At 36.5% G+C, this 19,888-nt stretch overlaps 2 protein-coding genes across 2 annotated transcripts; one reads left to right on the top strand and one right to left on the bottom strand.

The window, feature by feature from the left end:
- Window positions 1-5,744: 5,744 nt before the first annotated feature.
- On the bottom strand, window positions 5,745-11,927 carry LOC125250528 (CPD photolyase). The gene is made up of 9 exons (XM_048163162.1): window positions 11,403-11,927; window positions 11,064-11,209; window positions 10,646-10,828; window positions 10,389-10,547; window positions 9,170-9,368; window positions 7,083-7,232; window positions 6,855-6,976; window positions 6,563-6,722; window positions 5,745-6,263 (listed from the first exon to the last, which is right to left on the bottom strand). Exons 1-9 carry the CDS (start codon window positions 11,803-11,805, stop codon window positions 6,088-6,090), a joined length of 1,698 nt encoding a protein of 565 aa, XP_048019119.1. The 5' UTR covers window positions 11,806-11,927; the 3' UTR covers window positions 5,745-6,087.
- Window positions 11,928-12,171: 244 nt separating this feature from the next.
- On the top strand, window positions 12,172-18,730 carry LOC125250529 (UAP56-interacting factor-like). Its single transcript, XM_048163163.1, has 9 exons — window positions 12,172-12,385; window positions 12,781-12,915; window positions 13,270-13,490; window positions 13,624-13,760; window positions 15,482-15,554; window positions 16,675-16,730; window positions 17,303-17,377; window positions 17,651-17,780; window positions 18,101-18,730. The coding sequence occupies exons 1-9, from the start codon at window positions 12,313-12,315 to the stop codon at window positions 18,200-18,202; spliced, it is 1,002 nt and encodes a 333-aa protein (XP_048019120.1). The 5' UTR covers window positions 12,172-12,312; the 3' UTR covers window positions 18,203-18,730.
- Window positions 18,731-19,888: the final 1,158 nt, after the last annotated feature.

The raw sequence follows: 19,888 nt of genomic DNA, 5'->3' as shown, positions 1-19,888 counted from the left end.
TGTGTACCTTAAGTTGGACATTTTTAAATGCAAATGTTAAAAAAAGTATTTTATATCGATTAACTTACATTTTTCACAAGAAATTGGTAACAAAGTCAGTGCCGTATTTTTCTGTGCAGCCTTTATATAGTGTCGCTGAGTCTCAAGTGACCTGAGTTCGAGTCTTGGCTCGTGGTCCTCTTCCTCTCTTAATGTTTCCTGTCTCTCCTCCTACTGTCCTGTCTAATAGAAGCCCAAAAATATAACTTTAAAAGAAATTGGTCAGTTAGTGCGTATATTTCTTCTCCGCCAATGAAAATAGTTCCGAAAGAAGCCAAAGCATCAAGTTTTGCGTGTCACCAAGCAACACAAAGACTGAAAGCCGGACTGGAACAACGTATACGAGTGGAGCGGAGTGAGATTGCTCATTTTCCATTGAAAAACACTGATACTCTGACTTCCAGTAAAACAGCTCCTGGCTCCAGGCAACTGTGCTCCGCTTTCACTCAGCACTGCATGGAACACTGCAAACACAGAGTGGAGTGAAACACTGTCATACTCACTGACTAGTCTTGGAGTGCCACAGCCAGTCAAATTTGAGGACTGGAACTGTATAAATGACACGATTTTACGTTTCTATATGGATATAAAGGGTGTAAGCTATGCCACATTCATTAAAAACGTTAAAAAAGACGATTTAGAAAATAGACAGACTGTTGAATTTACATGAGCAAATGAGCATAAGAGATGTCTTTCAAAAAGGCTGGTAAGATTTTTTTATGTTTTTGAAAGAAGTCTCTTATGCTCACCAAGGCTGCGTTTATTTGAACAAAAATGAATTATTTGTAGTGAAATATTGTTACAATTTAAAATAACTTTTTATTATTTTGTATAAATCTTTTCAAGGATTCTTTGATTAATACAAAGTTCAAAACCACAACATTTCTGTCATGACAACTCTCAGAGTGTTTGGCATTGTAATGGATATGACCATGTTGATATGTTTGGTCTTGGCGGAATAGATCTGCTACGCTGCTGCTGTTATTGCTGCTGCACTGGACTTGCTACTGCCGATACATACACGACACGCTGCTGTGAGCAAGACATGCTGATGCTGTACGATATAGCATACATGAATTACCCTCTGCAGATCTATACAGGTGGAGCTGGGGAAGGTGGAAGGTTTTAAGCATGCTGCAACTGCTTCAGCAAATGCTGACCAAGTATTTGAAGGTTGGCTACTGATACAGCAGGAACCAATCAGCTGTGCCCTATGCAGAATGATGTGATTGAGTTAAGGACCTATCAGCTTGCGCCATCTAGAGTTTTATGACAGAACTACAGTACTGTGCAAAAGTCTTAGGCACGTCAGTATTTTCACCCCCCAAGCGTTATTTATATCTTTTGCTGTAGTGTGTCAATAGGAAATATCCGTTCACATTTCCAAACATTCATTTTGCTATTAATTCTAATAATCCAGTGAGATTTTTGAATACACAAGGAGTCTGACAACAGCCGGTGCTCCACATGGAGATCAGAAATCCGTCTGTGATTACATGAAGAAACAGATTAAACTGAGACAAACCAAATCCAGAAGAGCTGTGGCCGTGTCTCCAAGAGATTTTAAGAAACCGGCCTCCAAAGCTACCTGAAAAAAATGGACAAGAGCTGTTTTAAATGCAAAGGGTGGTCACACAAAATAATGTTTTGATTTAGTTAATATAAGTTAATTGATAAATAAAATCTATTTATAACAGTATTTTTTAAAAACATCCTCACTTTACAGCATTTTTACACAAGTGCCTAAAACTCTTCACAGTACTGTATCTTTGCAGGCAGGTTTCTTCAAGCATCTTAGAGACATGGCCACAGTTCTCCTGGATTTAGTTTGTCTCAGTTTCATCTGTTTCTTCATGTAATCACAGACGGATTTCTGATCTCCATGTGGAGCACCGGCTGTTATCAGTCTTACTGTGTATTCAAAAATCTCACTGGATTATTACAATTAATAGCAAAATGAATGTTTGGAAATGTGAACGGATATTTCCTATTGACACACTACAGCAAAAGATATAAATAACTGGCTTAAAAACTTTTTTGGGGGGTGAAAATACTGACGTGCCTAAGACTTTTGCACAGTAATGTATATATTTGAAATAGATATCTTTTGCAACATTATAAATGTCTTTACTGTCATTTTTGATCAGTTTAATGCATCCTTGTAAAATAATTAATCGTGTCTTGTAAAATACAGAATATGATGCAGAATATTAACAGCAATTGTAAATCTTTAATGTTTCCAGTAACCAAGTAAATTTGCCATCATTCTCACCAAAAAATCTACTTTACATTATATTGGACTTTGGAATGTAATGATCATGGTAGATTTTGTATCATTGCCATGTGATGAGGTTATATAGATCGTTTTTCATTATATAGCCTATTCTATAGTTGTGTTCTACTATTTTTGTTCTGTAGGAATGTAGTAAATACAGTGAATTTGAAATATTCAAAATATATTCTATAAATGGATGATTTACTAAAAATGAGCTATAGATTTATTTATAGTGACAGATTGTTATTTTTGATTTCGCAGATGTTTATATAGTGAATTGCTGTATGTGCATGAGGTAATGTGTCAAGGGTGGAATACTGATAACTTAATGGTCACCTTCACCTGTTTACTTTTCACTCTTTATCTATATGCTTCTGCACAGAGCCCAATACATCAGCTGTCAAATCCAAGGTAAAAAGTGCTTGTATTTCATTGATTATATATGGGGACTTTGACAATTGCATGACTAAATATTGTTAGCTAAATATTCCAAATAGCCAAATGTTGAGGGCAAGAATCAGTTGATATAATAGGTTGTTGTTTGTGTTTCTGTTTTTACATGCTTTTTCTTAGTTGTTTTCAATATCATTTGACTTTTTAATAAATAAATATAAATTCACTTATATTCCTGACAATCTATGTATATTTAAATACTTTTTAATATTTATTCAGCCCTGTAAATACTTGTTTCTATTCATTTCAGTTCAACTTAATGTTGAATTTTTGGCTAAAACACTTTCAAGGAAATATAGGTAACACTTTACAATTTGTTAACATTAGCTACATTAGTTAAAGGTGCCCTAGATTCAAAAATTGAATTTATCTCGGCATAGTTGAATAACAAGAGTTCAGTACATGGAAATGAAATACAGTGAGTCTCAAACACCATTGTTTCCTCCTTCTTATATAAATCTCATTTGTTTAAAAGACCTCTGAAGAACAGGCGAATCTCAACATAACACTGACTGTTACGTAACAGTCGGGATCATTAATATGTATGACCACAATATTTGCATATGCCAGCTCATGATCGAGGCATTACACAAGGGCAGCCAGTATTAACGTCTGGATCTGTGCACAGCTGAATCAACAGACTAGGTAAGCAAGCAAGGACAACAGCGAAAAATGGCAGATGGAGCAATAATAACTGACATGATCCATGATAACATGATATTTTTAGTGATATTTGTAAATTGTCTCTCTAAATGTTTCATTAGCATGTTGCTAATGTACTGTTAAATGTGGTTAAAGTTACCATCGTTTCTTACTGTATTCACAGAGACAAGAGCCATCGCTATTTTCATTTTTAAACACTTGCAGTCTGTATAATTCATAAACACAACTTCATTCTTTATAAATCTCTCCAACAGTGTAGCATTAGCCGTTAGCCACGGAGCACAGCCTCAAATTCATTCAGAATCAATGTAAACATCAAAATAAACACTGTACTTACGCGATTAGACATGCTGCACGACGAACACTTTGTAAAGATCCATTTTGAGGGTTATATTAGCTGTTTGAACTTTTTTTATGTTGTTCAAGGCAAGCGCGAGCTCTTGGGGCATGGAGCACGAGATTTAAAGGGCCACACACCCTGAATCGGCTCATTTCTAATTATGCCCCAAAATAGGCAGTTAAAAAAAGGTATTTTGAGCTGAAACTTCACAGACACATCCAGGGGACACCTTAGACTTATATTACATCTTTTAAAAAAAAGTTCTAGGGCACCTTTAACATGAACTAACAATGAAAAATACAGTGTTTGTTAATCTTTGTTAAAGTAATCTCAAAATTGACTAATTACTAAGATCAAAAGCTGTATTTAATAAGTTAATGTTGTGAACTTACATGAACATTTTTATTAACTTACATGAACAAAAGTTCATAAATGCTGTAAGAATATACTCATTGTTAGTTTGTGTTAGTTAATGCATTAACTAATTTTAACTAAAATGAGACCTTATTGTAACATGTTAAACAAAATATGTATAAAGGAAATATCAGAACTTGCATTTTAACTGCCTGCTCCATTAAAAAGAACAGAAGTCAGATGAGCTGTCATTGTCACTCCTTTATCTATTATAGCGATGATCATATTTACTACTTGGAATTTCTTTTTGCCCTGCTGTTTTGCTCTAGGAAAAAATGTGTGAAAACACTTCCTGAAAGAGTCATTGCACTCATTTTTATAACTTGCTATGAAATATATATTTGTTTCTGACATTCCATCAATAGGATAATTAAATCAAGATTGCAAAAAAATGGATATATTGCAAGAATGATTTATCCATTTAAAATATCTATTGTCTTATTTCAAAAACCTTCATTTCAGAATAACATGCATGAGAATGAGGTAAGACAACACAAGGCATATTATATTTTACATTCAGCGACACATTGATGGCCTAAGACACGAAACAATTGGTTTGTGCGATTAAACCGAACAGTATTTATATCATTTTTTAACTCTAATACACCACTATGTCCAACCGCGTTCAGCACTCGTTAGTGAGGTCTGATTGCGCTCTGACAACGGCAGTGATGTCTAGCTCTCATTGAAGTATAAGCGCGAGACATCACTGCCGTTGTCAGAGCGTGATCAGACCTCACTAGACGAGTGCTGAACGCAGTTGGACATAGTGGTGTATTAGAGGTAAAAATGATATAAATACTGTTCGGTTTCTCACACAAACCGATCGTTTCCTGTCTTAGGACATCAATGTGTCGTCACGAGCCGCAGGGTTTAATTTGGAATTGTCTGTGCAAGTTTTATTTACTCTTATAGTAGAAGTTCCCATTCACTAGCATTATTTGACTGACAGACGGCAACGGTTGGAGTTAAAAATCATAATTTGTGTTCTACTGAAGAAACAAAGACACCTACATCTTGGATGCACTGGGGGTAAGGAGATAAACATCATATTTTCATTTTTGGGTGAACTATCCCTTTAAAAGTTAAAACATAGCTAATATACATTTAGAAAAATTGCTCTTCTGGTATTTTGTTAATAAAAAAGAAATATTCAGTTTACTGTATATCTTGATTTTTTTTTTTTTTTTTTGTATTTTAATGAAGTAAAAAATGAGCTTTATAGATTAATTTATAGCGATAGTCATTTTGATTTCGCAGATGTTTGTATAGTGAATTGTTGTATGAGGTAATGTCTCTTACTCAAAAGTGGAATACTGTAATAAGATCTCTGAAACTCCAATTTATTGGACACGTTTCACCTGTTTACTTTCGATCTTTATCTATGTTTCTACACTCTGATGTGACACAGAGCCCAATAAAACAGCTGTCAATTCCTTTTAAGGCATCCTGTGGCCCTCTTAGAAGTTTGCTGAGGCCCCCTAGTGTTGATAACCACTGTTAGAGATGCTCAATATGAGCTTGAAGACCAGGCACTGTATTGAAGCACAATATGAGAGATATTTGTAACAAAGTTTTTATTTTTTGGTGGAATGATTCTTCCACCATTACACATAAAAAGGCAGAAATACAATAGTATAATGTCTATACATTGCATTTATGAAATCTACGATGCATCACCCTAAAGTACTTTGTAACATCACAGATGTAGGTCCAATGATCCATAAAAAAGAATATCAGAAGTACTACATGTAAACACAAGACTTAAAAAAAGACAATAGCACTTATGCAAAATAACAAACATAGCATCTTATTAATAAACTTGATAAAAAAGAAAAAAAAATGTCTGGAGAAAAACAAGTACAATCATTGAAAATTGTTTTCAGAATTTTGACAAATTAAACTACAAAGATTTTTTGGTGTCTTTTTTGGAGATCTTCATAGCAGCGTACTTCCTCTCAAACTGGGCCACATCAAACTTCCGCTTGCAGCCAGCATAATTCATATAGCGAATTTTCCCAAAGATGGGCCTCTCTGCCCAGCCCTGGTCATGGATGCCACAGACGGACCACATGCATCCTGTGAAAAATATTAAAGAACAACATAATCAAGTATAAAGACATTTTCACTCAAAAAGTTTGGCTTTGGTAATGTTTTTGAAAGAAGAAGTCTCTTCTGCTCAACAAGGCTGCATTTATTTGATCAAAAATACAGTAAAAAAAAAACCCAGTAGTATTGTGAAATGTTACTACAATTTAAAATAAAATTTTCTATTCTTAGCATTAATGACTTAATTTATTATTATTATTAACATATTATTATTATTAAGAAAATATTTGAAATGCTTAGAGCAATCAAAACATCATTATGTCTCTCACCCACATATCCATTGGGATCGCAGCCGTCTAAAGATAAACGGTCATTCAGATATATAGCAATAGAGAGGGCTTCTTCAGGGGAGGCAGTCCATTCCAGGATCTTCTTTGCCCAGTACATGCGCAGAAACCCATGCATCTTCCCTTCGGACAGCAGCTGACGCTACAACAGACCAGCAAACTTCATTTCAACAGATTAAAGATCAAAATTCACTGGTTTTGCCATCACAGTGATTATAAAACAACCAAAAAAGCTACTTTAAAGTTGTTCCGTGTAAAACTGTTGTTGAGTTACCTGTGCGGCATTCCACAGCTGATCATGGGTCTTGGCGTTCTCCAACTGCTCTTTTGTGTAAAGGTACTGTCTGGTGTCCTTAGCATGCTCCTGCAAAGTCTTCTTCGCCCAATCGTACGCACCTGTGCAGAGAGATAAAGAAATATTTAAACAAAGGCCAAGAATAAGATGGCAAATTAGCTACAATCTTGTTATCTGTGTGATTGAAGCGAGTGACACAGCACTCACCTGAAATATCATCATAGTTGTGGTTGTAGAAGCAGAAGTTGTCAGCGAGCTCCCTGCGCACCACCAGTTCCTCAGTAAAAGACGCCACAGACTCGCTGGCGTTCTTTTCTTGTTTGACCTGCCTCACGACACGCTGAGCAGACAACTGACCTTCAAGAGAAAACATATCACTCGTAACTATTATAACCTCTTAAAGGTGCAATGTGTACATTTTAGGAGGCTTTATTGAAAGAAATACAATATAATATACATAACTACAGTGGGTACGGAAAGTATTCAGACCCCCTTAAATTTTTCACTCTTTGTTATATTGCACATATTTGCTATAATCATTTAAGTTCATATTTTTTTCCTCATTAATGTACACACAGCACCCCATATTGACAGAAAAACACAGAATTGTTGACATTTTTGCAGATTTATTAAAAAAGAACAACTGAAATATCACATGGTCCTAAGTATTCAGACCCTTTGCTGTGACACTCATATATTTAACTCAGGTGCTGTCCATTTCTTCTGATCATCCTTGAGATGGTTCTACACCTTCATTTGAGTCCAGCTGTGTTTGATTTTACTGATTCGGACTTGATTAGGAAAGCCACACACCTTAAGGTTCCTAAGAGCACAGTGGCCTCCATAATCCTTAAATGGAAGACGTTTGGGATGACCAGAACCCTTCCTAGAGCTGGCCGTCCGGCCAAACTGAGCTATCGGGAGAGAAGAGCCTTGGTGAGAGAGGTAAAGAAGAACCCAAAGATCACTGTGGCTGAGCTCCAGAGATGCAGTCAGGAGATGGGAGAAAGTTGTAGAAAGTCAACCATCACTGCAGCCCTCCACCAGTCGGGGCTTTATGGCAGAGTGGCCCGACGGAAGCCTCTGCTCAGTGCAAGACACATGAAAGCCCGCATGGAGTTTGCCAAGATGGTGAGAAATAAGATACTCTGGTCTGATGAGACCAAGATAGAACTTTTTGGCCTTAATTCTAAGCGGTATGTGTAGAGAAAACCAGGCACTGCTCATCACCTCTCCAATACAGTCCCAACAGTGAAGCATGGTGGTGGCAGTATCATGCTGTGGGGGTGTTTTTCAGCTGCAGGGACAGGACGACTGGTTGCAATCGAGGGAAAGATGAATGCGGCCAAGTACAGGGATATCCTGGACGAAAACCTTCTCCAGAGCGCTCAGGACCTCAGACTGGGCCGAAGGTTTACCTTCCAACAAGACAATGACCCTAAACACACAGCGAAAATAACGAAGGAGTGGCTTCACAACAACTCCGTGACTGTTCTTGAATGGCCCAGCCAGAGCCCTGACTTAAACCCAATTGAGCATCTCTGGAGAGACCTAAAAATGGCTGTCCACCAACGTTTACCATCCAACCTGACAGAAATGTAGAGAATCTGCAAGGAGGAATGGCAGAGGATCCCCAAAACCAGGTGTGAAAAACTTGTTGCATCTTTGCCAAAAAGACTCATGGCTGTATTAGATCAAAAGGGTGCTTCTACTAAATACTGAGCAAAGGGTCTGAATACTTAGGACCATGTGATATTTCAGTTTTTCTTTTTTAATAAATCTGCAAAAATGTCAACAATTCTGTGTTCTTCTGTCAATATGGGGTGCTGTTTGTACATTAATGAGGAAAAAAAAATGAACTTAAATGATTTTAGCAAATGGCTGCAATATAACAAAGAGTGAAAAATTTAAGGGGGTCTGAATACTTTCCGTAGCCACTGTATATTTTCAGTGGTGTATAAAGACCTTACATAATGAACCATTATGTTTTTATTACCTTAGAATGAGCCATTTCTATCTTCATACACCGCAGTTCCTCTTACATGTTAACATGTTGACATGTTTCTACAGCAGCCCTAAACGGACAAACTGCTCAACAGAACGCGTTTGCTTGACTGGCTACTCTCTGCTGTCTTAGACAATGACATATTTGTCCTGTGTTGGCCACCGTAGCTTTTCTATATATTGCAATTCGCAACCTCACCGCTAGATACCGGTAAAATTTACACACTGCACCTTTAACTGCATCTATAATTGGAAATTGGAACATACATACAGACGGAGTGCAAACTGACCGGTGTGGAGCCAGGGGGAGAGATGGCTTAGAGCGTCACAGTTGGGATTGTTCCTGTGGGTGGAAAAGAAACGCAGTCGTTGGTCAATGAAGGACTCCAACATGGCCATGCCGGCAGAGGTGCCAGGCTGAGCCCATTCCACCTCGCCAACACTCCGGTCCACCTCAAGAGACGACAACAACTTCTCCCAATTTACTGGCTGAAAGACAGAGGGATTTCAAAATAAAGGGAAAACACCTTTATAAGTAGAACAAGGATTTACTGTCATCATGCATTTGAATGGCAACAATAAACAAAACACCAAATGTGCTTCATAGACTACAACAGGGATGTGATCAGCTATGGACAAAAAAGAAGGAAAACCTGATTTTCCCCATTCAGTTTGACTATACAACAACAAAAACAATAACATATAAAAAAAAACATAAAAATACAGTGCAGTCAAATTGATTAATCATGATTAATCGCATCTAACATAAAGGTTTGTTTGTGTGAGTGTGTATATATGTGGTAGTAGTAGTAGTAGTAGTCTTTATTTCGAACTTGAGTTATTAAAAGAAAAGACAAAAATAACAAAATTTATATTGAAAAAAAAAAAAAAAAAAAAAAAAAAAATCAATAACATAATGAGCAAAATTTCAACATTAGAATTACAAAATGTAATATATTACCACTATTTATATTACCATTCCAAAAATACTTAATTATATATTTTTATTATATATTATAATTAGTAATTATATTATATATTATATTACTAATTATATTATATATTATATTACTAATTATATATTATAAATAAAGATAATAAATTGTTATTAATTATTGCATTAATAATAATAAGAAGAAGAAGAAGAAGAAGAAGAAGAAACACTAATTTAACAATATTTATTATTATTATTATTATTTAAATTATAAAAATGAAATCAATAAAGACATTGTCATTCTAATAATACTATGGTTTGGTAAAAAAAAAAAAATAATAATAATAATAATAATTATTATTCTTGTTTTTATTATTATTGTTACTGCTACTACTACTACTACTACATGTATTTTACATTTATTAAATACATGTATTTATGTATTTGAAAATGTAGAAATTTTTTCCTCAGATTTACGCAATTCACATGAGTCATACTTCATATAAAATAAAATACAGAAATTAATATAAATACGTAAAAATCATATCTCTGGTACAGCTAGTATGGAATCAAACCTTTGCTGTTTGAGAAGAGGAGTGTGGATGAGTGTCTACAAGCGGAATCTCTGTGAGGAATTCTGGGAGAAGTTTAGTGATTTTGCCCCGTATTGTCCTGGCTCCATATTCCAGCTTCTCAGATGCTTCCCAGCATGGCACCACATTATGTGCATCAACCTTGATTTAAAGTAGCATGAAAAAGTAACGTGGTTTAAAATCAGTATGTACTTGCAGAAATGAGCATTTATAGTAGTGATAACAGATGGCTGGCACACCTGAACGAAAGGGATGTCAGACGGAAGGTGCTTCTTAACAGTCTCAGTCCACTGGAGGGGGATTCTGAGAGGGTTAAAGTCAGTGACAACAGCTCCAAAGTTCCAGTTTTTAACAAAGGTTGGCAGATTTTGCTCAGGTTCTCCTGACAGCAGATGGAACCGAATATCCAGGCTTTTGCATTCCTGTAACAAGAGACATTTTATTCAATTTTATTAAAATACCAAACATTACATCTCCCTACTACAAAGGTGTGCAGCCCCAGCCAATTAGAAACACTGATTTTGGAAAAGGGCGTGGCCTAATTCACAGCTAAATCTAACCAATAATTAGCAAAAGCAGGTTTGTTTATATGCAGCATACATGTCAAACCCAGACATGCAAATGATGTCTCTAAGTCATGATATAATATATTTGTACCTTTGCCACTTCTTGCAGTCCTTTTAGCATGAAGGCGTACTGTCTGTAAGCTGCATCCAAATATCGAGGCACCAAGCAGAAGCAGATATGCAGAGGAAGCTTCTCAACCAAGGCCAGCTGCTGAGCATAGATCAGTGCCCAGTTATCTGCAACATAAACAGCATAAGTGTGCATACTACTACTACTACTATACTAGTTGTAGTAATATTTTACCACATTACTGTTTTTACTGTATTTTTGGTCAAATAAAAACATCAGACCGCTAACTTTTGAACAGTAGTGTAACTGAATTGTATTTAATTTGACTGAGCTACTTTCTCTTTTCTCTGTATATTTTACCTTGGACTCTTTGGTCGCGAGACATCCAGTAGAGGACCCCATCGGAGCCCTGTTTGATTTTCTGGGTGCTTGATAAGTAGCGGAGGCGCTTTTTGTTGAACTCGCATCCCTGCGCGTCTTTGCGGAGCTCAGTCACTTCCTTCAGCAGCCAGCCGGACTCTCTCCCTCTCTCGGCTGTCAGCTTCGGCTGTTTCCCCCCGGCGCTGCTGCTCGGTGACTCTTTCTGGCGCTTCAGGCTGCGCTTGTTTACAGACATGCTGTTGTAATGTAGTAGAGTTGTGTTAGGATCGCTGAGGGCACGGAGGAGCAGCGCTCTTCTGCTGTGTCTGATGTACAAGCACGTCGAATACAAACTAGTCATACACAGATAGACGTCAGATAATAACAGCAAGGTAATTTGCATACGTTGGGCTATGCATTAGGAAAATAGAACCTAACAGAAAGATTTGTTCCCCGAACAACTGAAACAAAAGGCAAATTCTGCAGACTACTTCTCTCACGTGTAGCTAGTTTTGTAACACTCAACACTCATTGGCCAATGACTGTCAGGGGCGGGGCTGACATTCATTTGCTGTTTGGTAACATTTGTGTTACTAAAATATAAATAAATATGTATATATTTTAGTGCGTTCACGTCTTGTCGTAATTATATATATATAAATAAAGTATCGCTCCATTTTATTTTGTACAAACTCTACATGAAGAAATTGAATCCTTAGTATTTCCAGAGCTAACTCCATTTCCCAAGAGCCCCAGCGCGATGTGCGTAGTTCGGCGCAGGCGCAGAAGCTTTGAGTGCGCAATGAAAGCTGGCTAGTTTGCTAGGCTCAGTTTGTTCACCTGTGGTTTTGGATCTAACGTGAAGGCAGTGTGTTTGCTTTTTCATATCTAACATCGAGCGGTCTACATAATGAGCAAATCTAGCTTTCAATCGTTTGGTGGTGGAAGTACAGATGGTCTCGATAAGGTCGACATGTCTTTAGGTAATGCCACAGATAAAACTAGCTGGATGTGTTTAGCTGATTAGCATTCTTATATTTTAGATTTTATTTCAGCAATCCCTTGGTATCGGAATGTAATAGAAGTACCACCTTTATTAATGTTGTGTTGTATTGTAACGACGTTTACGTTAGAGTGATAGCTTGACTGCGATTAACTACATTTCCTGAGCATCATTTTTTAACTAGATTGTTAATTACTGTTTTTTCAATACATATTTAAGGCATGTTTTATTGAATTCACCTTCATGTATCATAACTGTGTTTTTGTTTGATGTACGTACTGTTATTTTTAGTGTTTAATTGAACAAAACAACACTTTGTATGATGCGATTTATATAGTTTACTTTGCTCAAATTTACTGCCTTCTTATTCCACAGATGATATAATCCGGCTGAATAGGAAGCAGAAACAATTCCAGGCCCAGAAGGCAAAGTACAGACTCCCTGTTAAAGGTCGCTTCACCCAGGGGAAGAAAACTGGCTCTGGAAGACCTGGAGTGCCATCTAAAAGAGGTCAGAATGTGACATTTTCTTCTTTTTATTGATTTATTACAGAAACCATCTAAGTTTATAATTCTATGGAAGCGTGTTTCTGCCACGTAATAAAAACATTCTCTCAATTGCGAGAAAAGAAGTCAGAAATGGGAGATAAAAGACTACCTTTTATTTAAAACTTTTATGCTGAGGGAAGAAGATTCCATAATATTTCTCTCTTTTTAAAAAGTTGTTGTTTGAAAGCATGTTTTAGAATTACAAATTTGACCAAGAGCCACAATATAACAACATATTCACAATTACTTCAGCGATTTATTGTATGCAAAGCAGTTCTGCCAAATCTGATGAACGTCTGCAACTTTTTTGGGCCAGTTGTAGGAGGTATTGTGAACAAACGCTTCGGCCAAAACCGCACGCTTCCTCCGACGGTGGCCAGGCGGCGTGGGCAGGGGGTCATCACTGGTTTAGCAGCAAGAAAAAATGCCACTCTGCTTAAAGGGATCAGTCCACTCAACCGACCTGCCCAGAACAGACCTGTTCAGAACCGGCCAATGCTGAACCGGCAGATGCCCAACAATGCAGCTTTGAACCAGGTGTGGAAACTGATCTTGTTGTTGAAGGGCGATTAGGGTAATTAGTTTGGGGATGGTCAAACTTTGGGGTTAAAGGGTGATTTTGTTGTCATACATGTGTGAATGAATTTATACTTGTTTTCACTTGTCTCAGAGATCTCAGCCATTTGTCCAACGGCGCAACACCCAGCGGCGACAGATGCAGCTCCAGAGGAGACCAAACAGACAGATGGACTCCCACAAACCTCAGGGCTCAGTTTCTCACAGACCCTTTCGGCTTCGCAGAAAATGGTGAGATGACTTTTTTGTTTTAATATCTGAGATAAAGTTGGAAGCTGTGTGGTTGCTATGTGCAGTGCCTTGTGAAAGCACATGTGAAAAAATGGTGCAACAGAAGCCAATATGTAGCTCATAAAAACATCATGCTTAAAGTTACACTATGTAACCTTTTTTCATTTTTTACATGCATCAATCCTTCTTCCAAAATGTATTTTTGTTTTACCCTGATTCACTATGGTAAGCCAGTTATAAGTGTTTATATTTTAGACCTGTCAGGATGGTTTTTGTGGGAAATTGTGAACATGCGTCACTCGCCCGTGCGTGTCTCATCATATCCGTAAATAGAGCAAAGTTACTCCGGCTAGTTTGATGTATTTGGTGTGGCAGTGGCATAGGTTAGTTGTCACGAGTGAGAAAGGTTGACATGGAGCAGATAAATCTCAAACCTCCAAGGAATCACTCGTTTAAAAAAAAAAAAAAAAAGTGCAGAACAGAGTTGAGTCCTCCTGGCAAAAAGACAATGCAACAGAGCTTGTAATAAAACAAGAATCAACATTGACTTTGCTTTTTGAAGATGAGAAGAACTGAGGGATTTGAAATGTGAAAGTGATGCAGAGATGGCATTTTTATTACTCAACAGGTGGGCAAGGTATTTTAGTGCACAGATAAATTGATATATTTAGTTCTCTAACAGAGTTCATTGTAAAGCATTATCTATAGTGAAGGGTCTTATTCATCCGCACAGTCACACAGAGCCAAAGCACAACAAAAACGATGTTCTCCCCCAAAATTCATGCAGTTTTGTTATTTAACTATTAGAGGGCCAAAAGTTACATGGTATACCTTTTATAAATTATAGTTTCTGAAATATGCATGAAACTAAAAAATACAGGTTAAATGTCATTATTAAATTTGTAATTCAGTGAAACTAGTGTTGTCAAAAGTACCGACTTCGGTACCAAGTTCATACAGAAATTTAAAAAAATGTGACAATCCCAGCATTTCCCCCTAGCATTTTGAGTGCTCTTGAGTGGATTCTTAAACACCTCTGATTGGCCGTTGTTCATGCAATGTGGTCGGTAAATAGACATTCAATAAATAGACAAAATTTGACACTCTTCACAGAGCGCTTGCACAGATACACACGGTAGCGTTTTAAAAGCCGGCATCTATCAGCAGATCCCTAATATATCCACTGATAGACGGATCAGCTGAAAGATGCCTGCTTTCAAAAGCTCCCGTGTGTATCTGTGTAAGCGTTCAGTGAAGAGCATCAAAGATGTCTGTTTACAACATGCTTTTGAAGCATTGATCATTGTAGCCAATCATACACACATCACGTTGAGCACGTGAACACAATGGCCAATCATAGGTGTTTAAGAATCTGCTCAACAGCAGGGGGGAAATGCTGGTATCATCACATTTTTAGAACTTCAGTATCAACTCGGCACCAAAGTCGGTACTTTTGACAACACTAAGTGAAACGAAGAATGTCATGTGAACACAACCCACAATGCGAGTCGAGTGATGTGATGTAATCCTAAGTAAAGCAGGCTAATCAATGAGGAAAAAATTTGGGAGGGACTTAATATCATTGGAAACTGTTTAGAGTGTGGCGTTGTGGGAAGGGTTGAAAAATAAGAGGAATGTTCTTCTTTTTTTCTCTCTCTCTCTTCAAGTCGTCTCAGTAATGTGAAAATGTTTGTCTTCTGTTGATCATCTGCTCTTTACAGGAATGTTCCATCGGCTCAACAAACACAGAGAGAAGCACGACAGGCCACCTTCCTCTTCAGAAGAGGACTTAAAGTAAGGAGCTAATTATCTTGCAGCCCAGAGATCACACAGTGATGCTGGCAGATGAGCAGCATAGAAGCTGTTAACTTTATTGCTTGTTGTCACTAGTGCATCCATTGAAAAAATCCTTCTGGCAATATGCTGAATTTGGTTCTGATGTGACATCCTCTTCAAATTTTGAAGAGCCTTTTGTTTGTTCAGTGAGTAACACAGCAAACATGCTTAACATGTTTAAGTGTTTAATAATATGATTGCTCTGTATTTATGCATTTATACGAATTTGTGTTCACAAAATGACATGTTTTACATGAAAGCTTTGAACACATTTTCTTTGCATCTGTCAGCTTAAGTATTTTATTACACATTGGCTCTTGAGTCACACTCACATTTCTTTATAAAATGTTTAAATTAGAAACTGGTCCTTCCAGCCCTGAAGTTCGTATATTAGCATGCCAGCAGAAAAAAAAAAAAAAAAAAATCAAACGCACAGGCTGTCATTTCAAATCAGTCTGACAAATCCTTCAGTGAATAAACTTACTGAATCGGTCTCATTGAACCATTAGTTCAGAATTGTAAGCTGTAGGGTTTTTTTTGTTTGTTTTTTACTTAAAGGGTTATTTCACCCAAAAATGAAAATTCTGTCATTATTTACTCACCCTCATGTTGTCCCAAACCCGTAAGACCCGTTCATCTTCATCCTCATTAAGATATTTTTGATAATCTTTTTCTTTTTTTTTTTTGCACACAAAAGGTATTCTTGTCGCTTCATTACATTAAGGTTGAACCACTGTAGTCACGTTGACTATTTTAACCATGTCTTTACTATCTTTCTGGATCTTTCTTGAAAGGTTCAATGACGTTGTTGCCTACGTGTGGTTCAGAAAACAAAAATATCTTGATTTGTGTTTCGAAGATGAACGAAGGTCTTATGGGTGACACAAATTACATTTTTGGGTGAACTAACCCTTTAAATAGTGACAACTGACTGGATGTTCAATATAAATTTGTAGTCAAAATACTAATTTTAATTATGAATTATAACATAAGACCAATAAAATGTGATTGTACTGTTTTGACTCCCTGTCTCATACAATTTCTTTTTTTCTTCTTTTTTTTTATTTTTAATAAATAGGTTCATGCACAAGTTCAGAAGACACAGTCTGCTCAAGCCACACAGAGAACTCACTCGTAAGTAAACCCCATTCTTTACGTTTTTTTTTTTTTTTTTTTTTTTCTTTCTATGTGGTCATTTTTTTTTTTTTGAGTGATATTGCTGCTTCAAGTTGTTAATATTATGGGTTATTAAGATATACATTTATATTTATACATCAGACCCATTTTTTTTAAAGAAATTAATACTGGATGCATTAAATTGATCAAAATTGCCAGTAAAGATGTTTATAATGTTGAAAAATATTTATATTTCAAATATATGCTGGTCCTTATAACTTCCTATTCAATTAAAGAATTCACAAAAATATTAAGCAACACAACCGTTTTCAACTTTGATAATAATAAATGTTTCTTCATCAAATCAGCATATTGGAATGATTTCTGAAGGATTGTGACACTGAACACTGGAGTAATGATGCTGAAGTCACAGGAATAAATTACATTATTAAAATAGAAAACTGTTTTAAGTTGTAATATTTCACAATATTACTGTTTTTGCGGTATTGTTGCTTATCAAATAAATGCAGCTGAGCATAAGTTACTTCTTTCAAAAAACCCTTGCTGATTTCTCCCCCTTTTTCCACCAGGTGGCGCACTCCTACAAACAACAGTGGCATCCTCACTGTGTCAATAGACAACCCCACAGCTAGAACACAGCCCGAGTATGATTACATTTTATTACACCCAGATGCATAATTTCATAACACATAAAATGCTTGTCATTCAGACATTTTGATTTGTGGTTGGTGTTTTTGTTTTTGAAATTATGCTCATAAAAATGTCCAGATAAGCTGTATATTTTCTTTAACCACATCCATTTGTTTCGTCTTATTTTAGTTTGACAGGTTTAACCTTTTGAAGCTCTTTCTGGGATGTTGTGAATGCTTTGAAGAGTCTTGAAGCGCATAACTAACATAACTTTCTCCCCATTGCAGGCCTGCTCAGTCCTGGTCGCTGCATCCCGTGACTCCAACACGCTCTTCACCTCCACCTAAAGAAGAGCCAGAGAGGAAACCTCCTAAAGGTGTCGCCCTGCAGTTTGATATCAACAGTGTTGGAAAGCAGGTAGGACACATCACAATTACATTGATAGTCAAGTCACTGAAACGTGTATATATTAGATGACCATAATTCAATTACAATTAATTTTTTACTGAAACCAAAAATGCCTGATCCAGTTATCTAGTTCAAATCATTTACACGCACTTAAGAAATCCTTCTTAAAATATTCCACTAAGTACTTTAATCTGTGTTTTGCTTTCCTATTTGGAGAAAAAGCAGTCTGTTCCCAAACAGCTCCTGGAAACACATTTACATCTTGTAATATCAAGATCAATTCTGGTAAACCCGATGGTCACCTTGATTGTTCTGCTTTTCTTTATCAGACTGGAATGACCCTCAATGAGCGGTTTCGCATTCTGAAGGACCAGCGCGTGGCGGCAGCGCAGCAGAGCAGTAAAGGGGGCCGATTCGTCACTGTGGCCTAGAGCTGAACTCTGAGACACTGGTCAAGTGTCTCTATTCCTGATCACACACTGAACGATAGTTCTTCAGGACAGAACAGGCAAACAAGGACCGGAGCTGAACTAACGCTGTTCGTGACTCGCATTAAATATCCCTGATGGAAGAGACTTCATCAGAAAGTGGATACGCTGTTATTTTAGAAAAGTGGAAAAAGTTTTTTTTTTTTTTTTTTTTTTTTTTTAACATTTATTTTCTAAAAATCTGCTGTTCTGTCCTCACAAAACAAGTATAACTGTCCTTGAATTTCAGTTACGTTGTGTCGTCTCCTGAACTGCCCTTGATATTTGATGCCGTCCTGGTTTTTTTTTTTTGTTTTTTTTATGTATACGTAATGCTGTTGCAGCTCAAAGAATTTAAACGATTCTGGATAAACTTTGTTTTTCATAAAGCGGTTGTATGAAGCAGAACACATTCTTTTTGTAGAGCAAAAAAGACTGTTTTAAGATGTTTTATAATATTTCAATTAAAAAAATGCAACATTGTTCAACAAATGTCTAACACTGTTAAATGCATTCTTATAAGAGACGATTTTAAAATGAATAATAATTTTCTGTACATTATGCACTAAATTAATTTCAACATTTGAAACTAAGGGTACGTTTACATGACAAAGATGTACTTATTGTACTTCTTTGTGTTTTTCCGCATACAGACAATGTTATAGTCAAAGATCTCCGTTCACACGGATCCATGAAAACGACTAAAAATGCTGTATCATGCTGCCAGGCCAGTAGTTGGCGTCGTCACTTTGTAAAGAAGCACTATGTGCCTTTAGACCGTTTCAAGGAAGTAAACGATAACAATTCTATGTGTCTTGTTTTGACAAATTCACATTTTGTAATTTACACGGAGACGATAATGGTATAGTTTTTCAAAAACTTGTACCTTTAAACCCGTTTTCAGGAACCAAAACGGCATTGTTGTTTAAATGAACGGCCAAAGCGCATAGGTTTTCCGTTTTTTTTTTTTTTTTTGTTTGTTTGTTTTTTTTATTAAAAATGGTGGTGTATAAACACTTCCTAATTGTAGTTATTTTACACTATAATTTAAAATTTTAATATTGGTTCATATTTAAGGGGCCGTTCACATGACGCCATACAATGGAAAACCTTGTGTTTTGGGCGTTCATTTACACAACAGCGGCGTTTTGGGGGCCTGAAAATGCAAACTTTTGAAAACTGGTTTCAAAGAGCACGTTTTTGAAAACGATACTGTTATCGTCTCCATGTAAACTACAAAAACGCAAATTTATGAAAATGTCATACGCATACATGTTCAGTCTATAGGTGCATCGCCAACTGCTGGCCTGGAAACATAATACAGCAGTTTTCACGTATCCTTGTGAACGGGGATTTCGACGTCGTTGTCACGTATGTGCCCAAAGTGTTCAGTACTTTAGGGAGAAAAAAAAAATACAACTACAGGTCAATTAACTAATAGTAAAACAGGTAAAATATTACTCATTTGTATCTACATTTTTTGTTTGTTTGCTTTTTGGATCACATGAAACCAGTCAAGAATATGTCCAGATCATATTTCATCTCAAAATCAAAAATTAACGAATATTTGGGTGTGGCAGAAAACGTTCTAAGAAATAAATTCTTAAAATAAAAATCGGCACGTTTCTACCACATAACAGGCTAAGTTGC

This window comes from Megalobrama amblycephala, linkage group LG17 (assembly GCF_018812025.1).
Source record: "Megalobrama amblycephala isolate DHTTF-2021 linkage group LG17, ASM1881202v1, whole genome shotgun sequence".
NCBI lineage: Eukaryota > Metazoa > Chordata > Actinopteri > Cypriniformes > Xenocyprididae > Megalobrama > Megalobrama amblycephala.
Note: the sequence above shows the minus strand (reverse complement) of the source record. Positions and strands in the feature narration are given on the sequence as shown.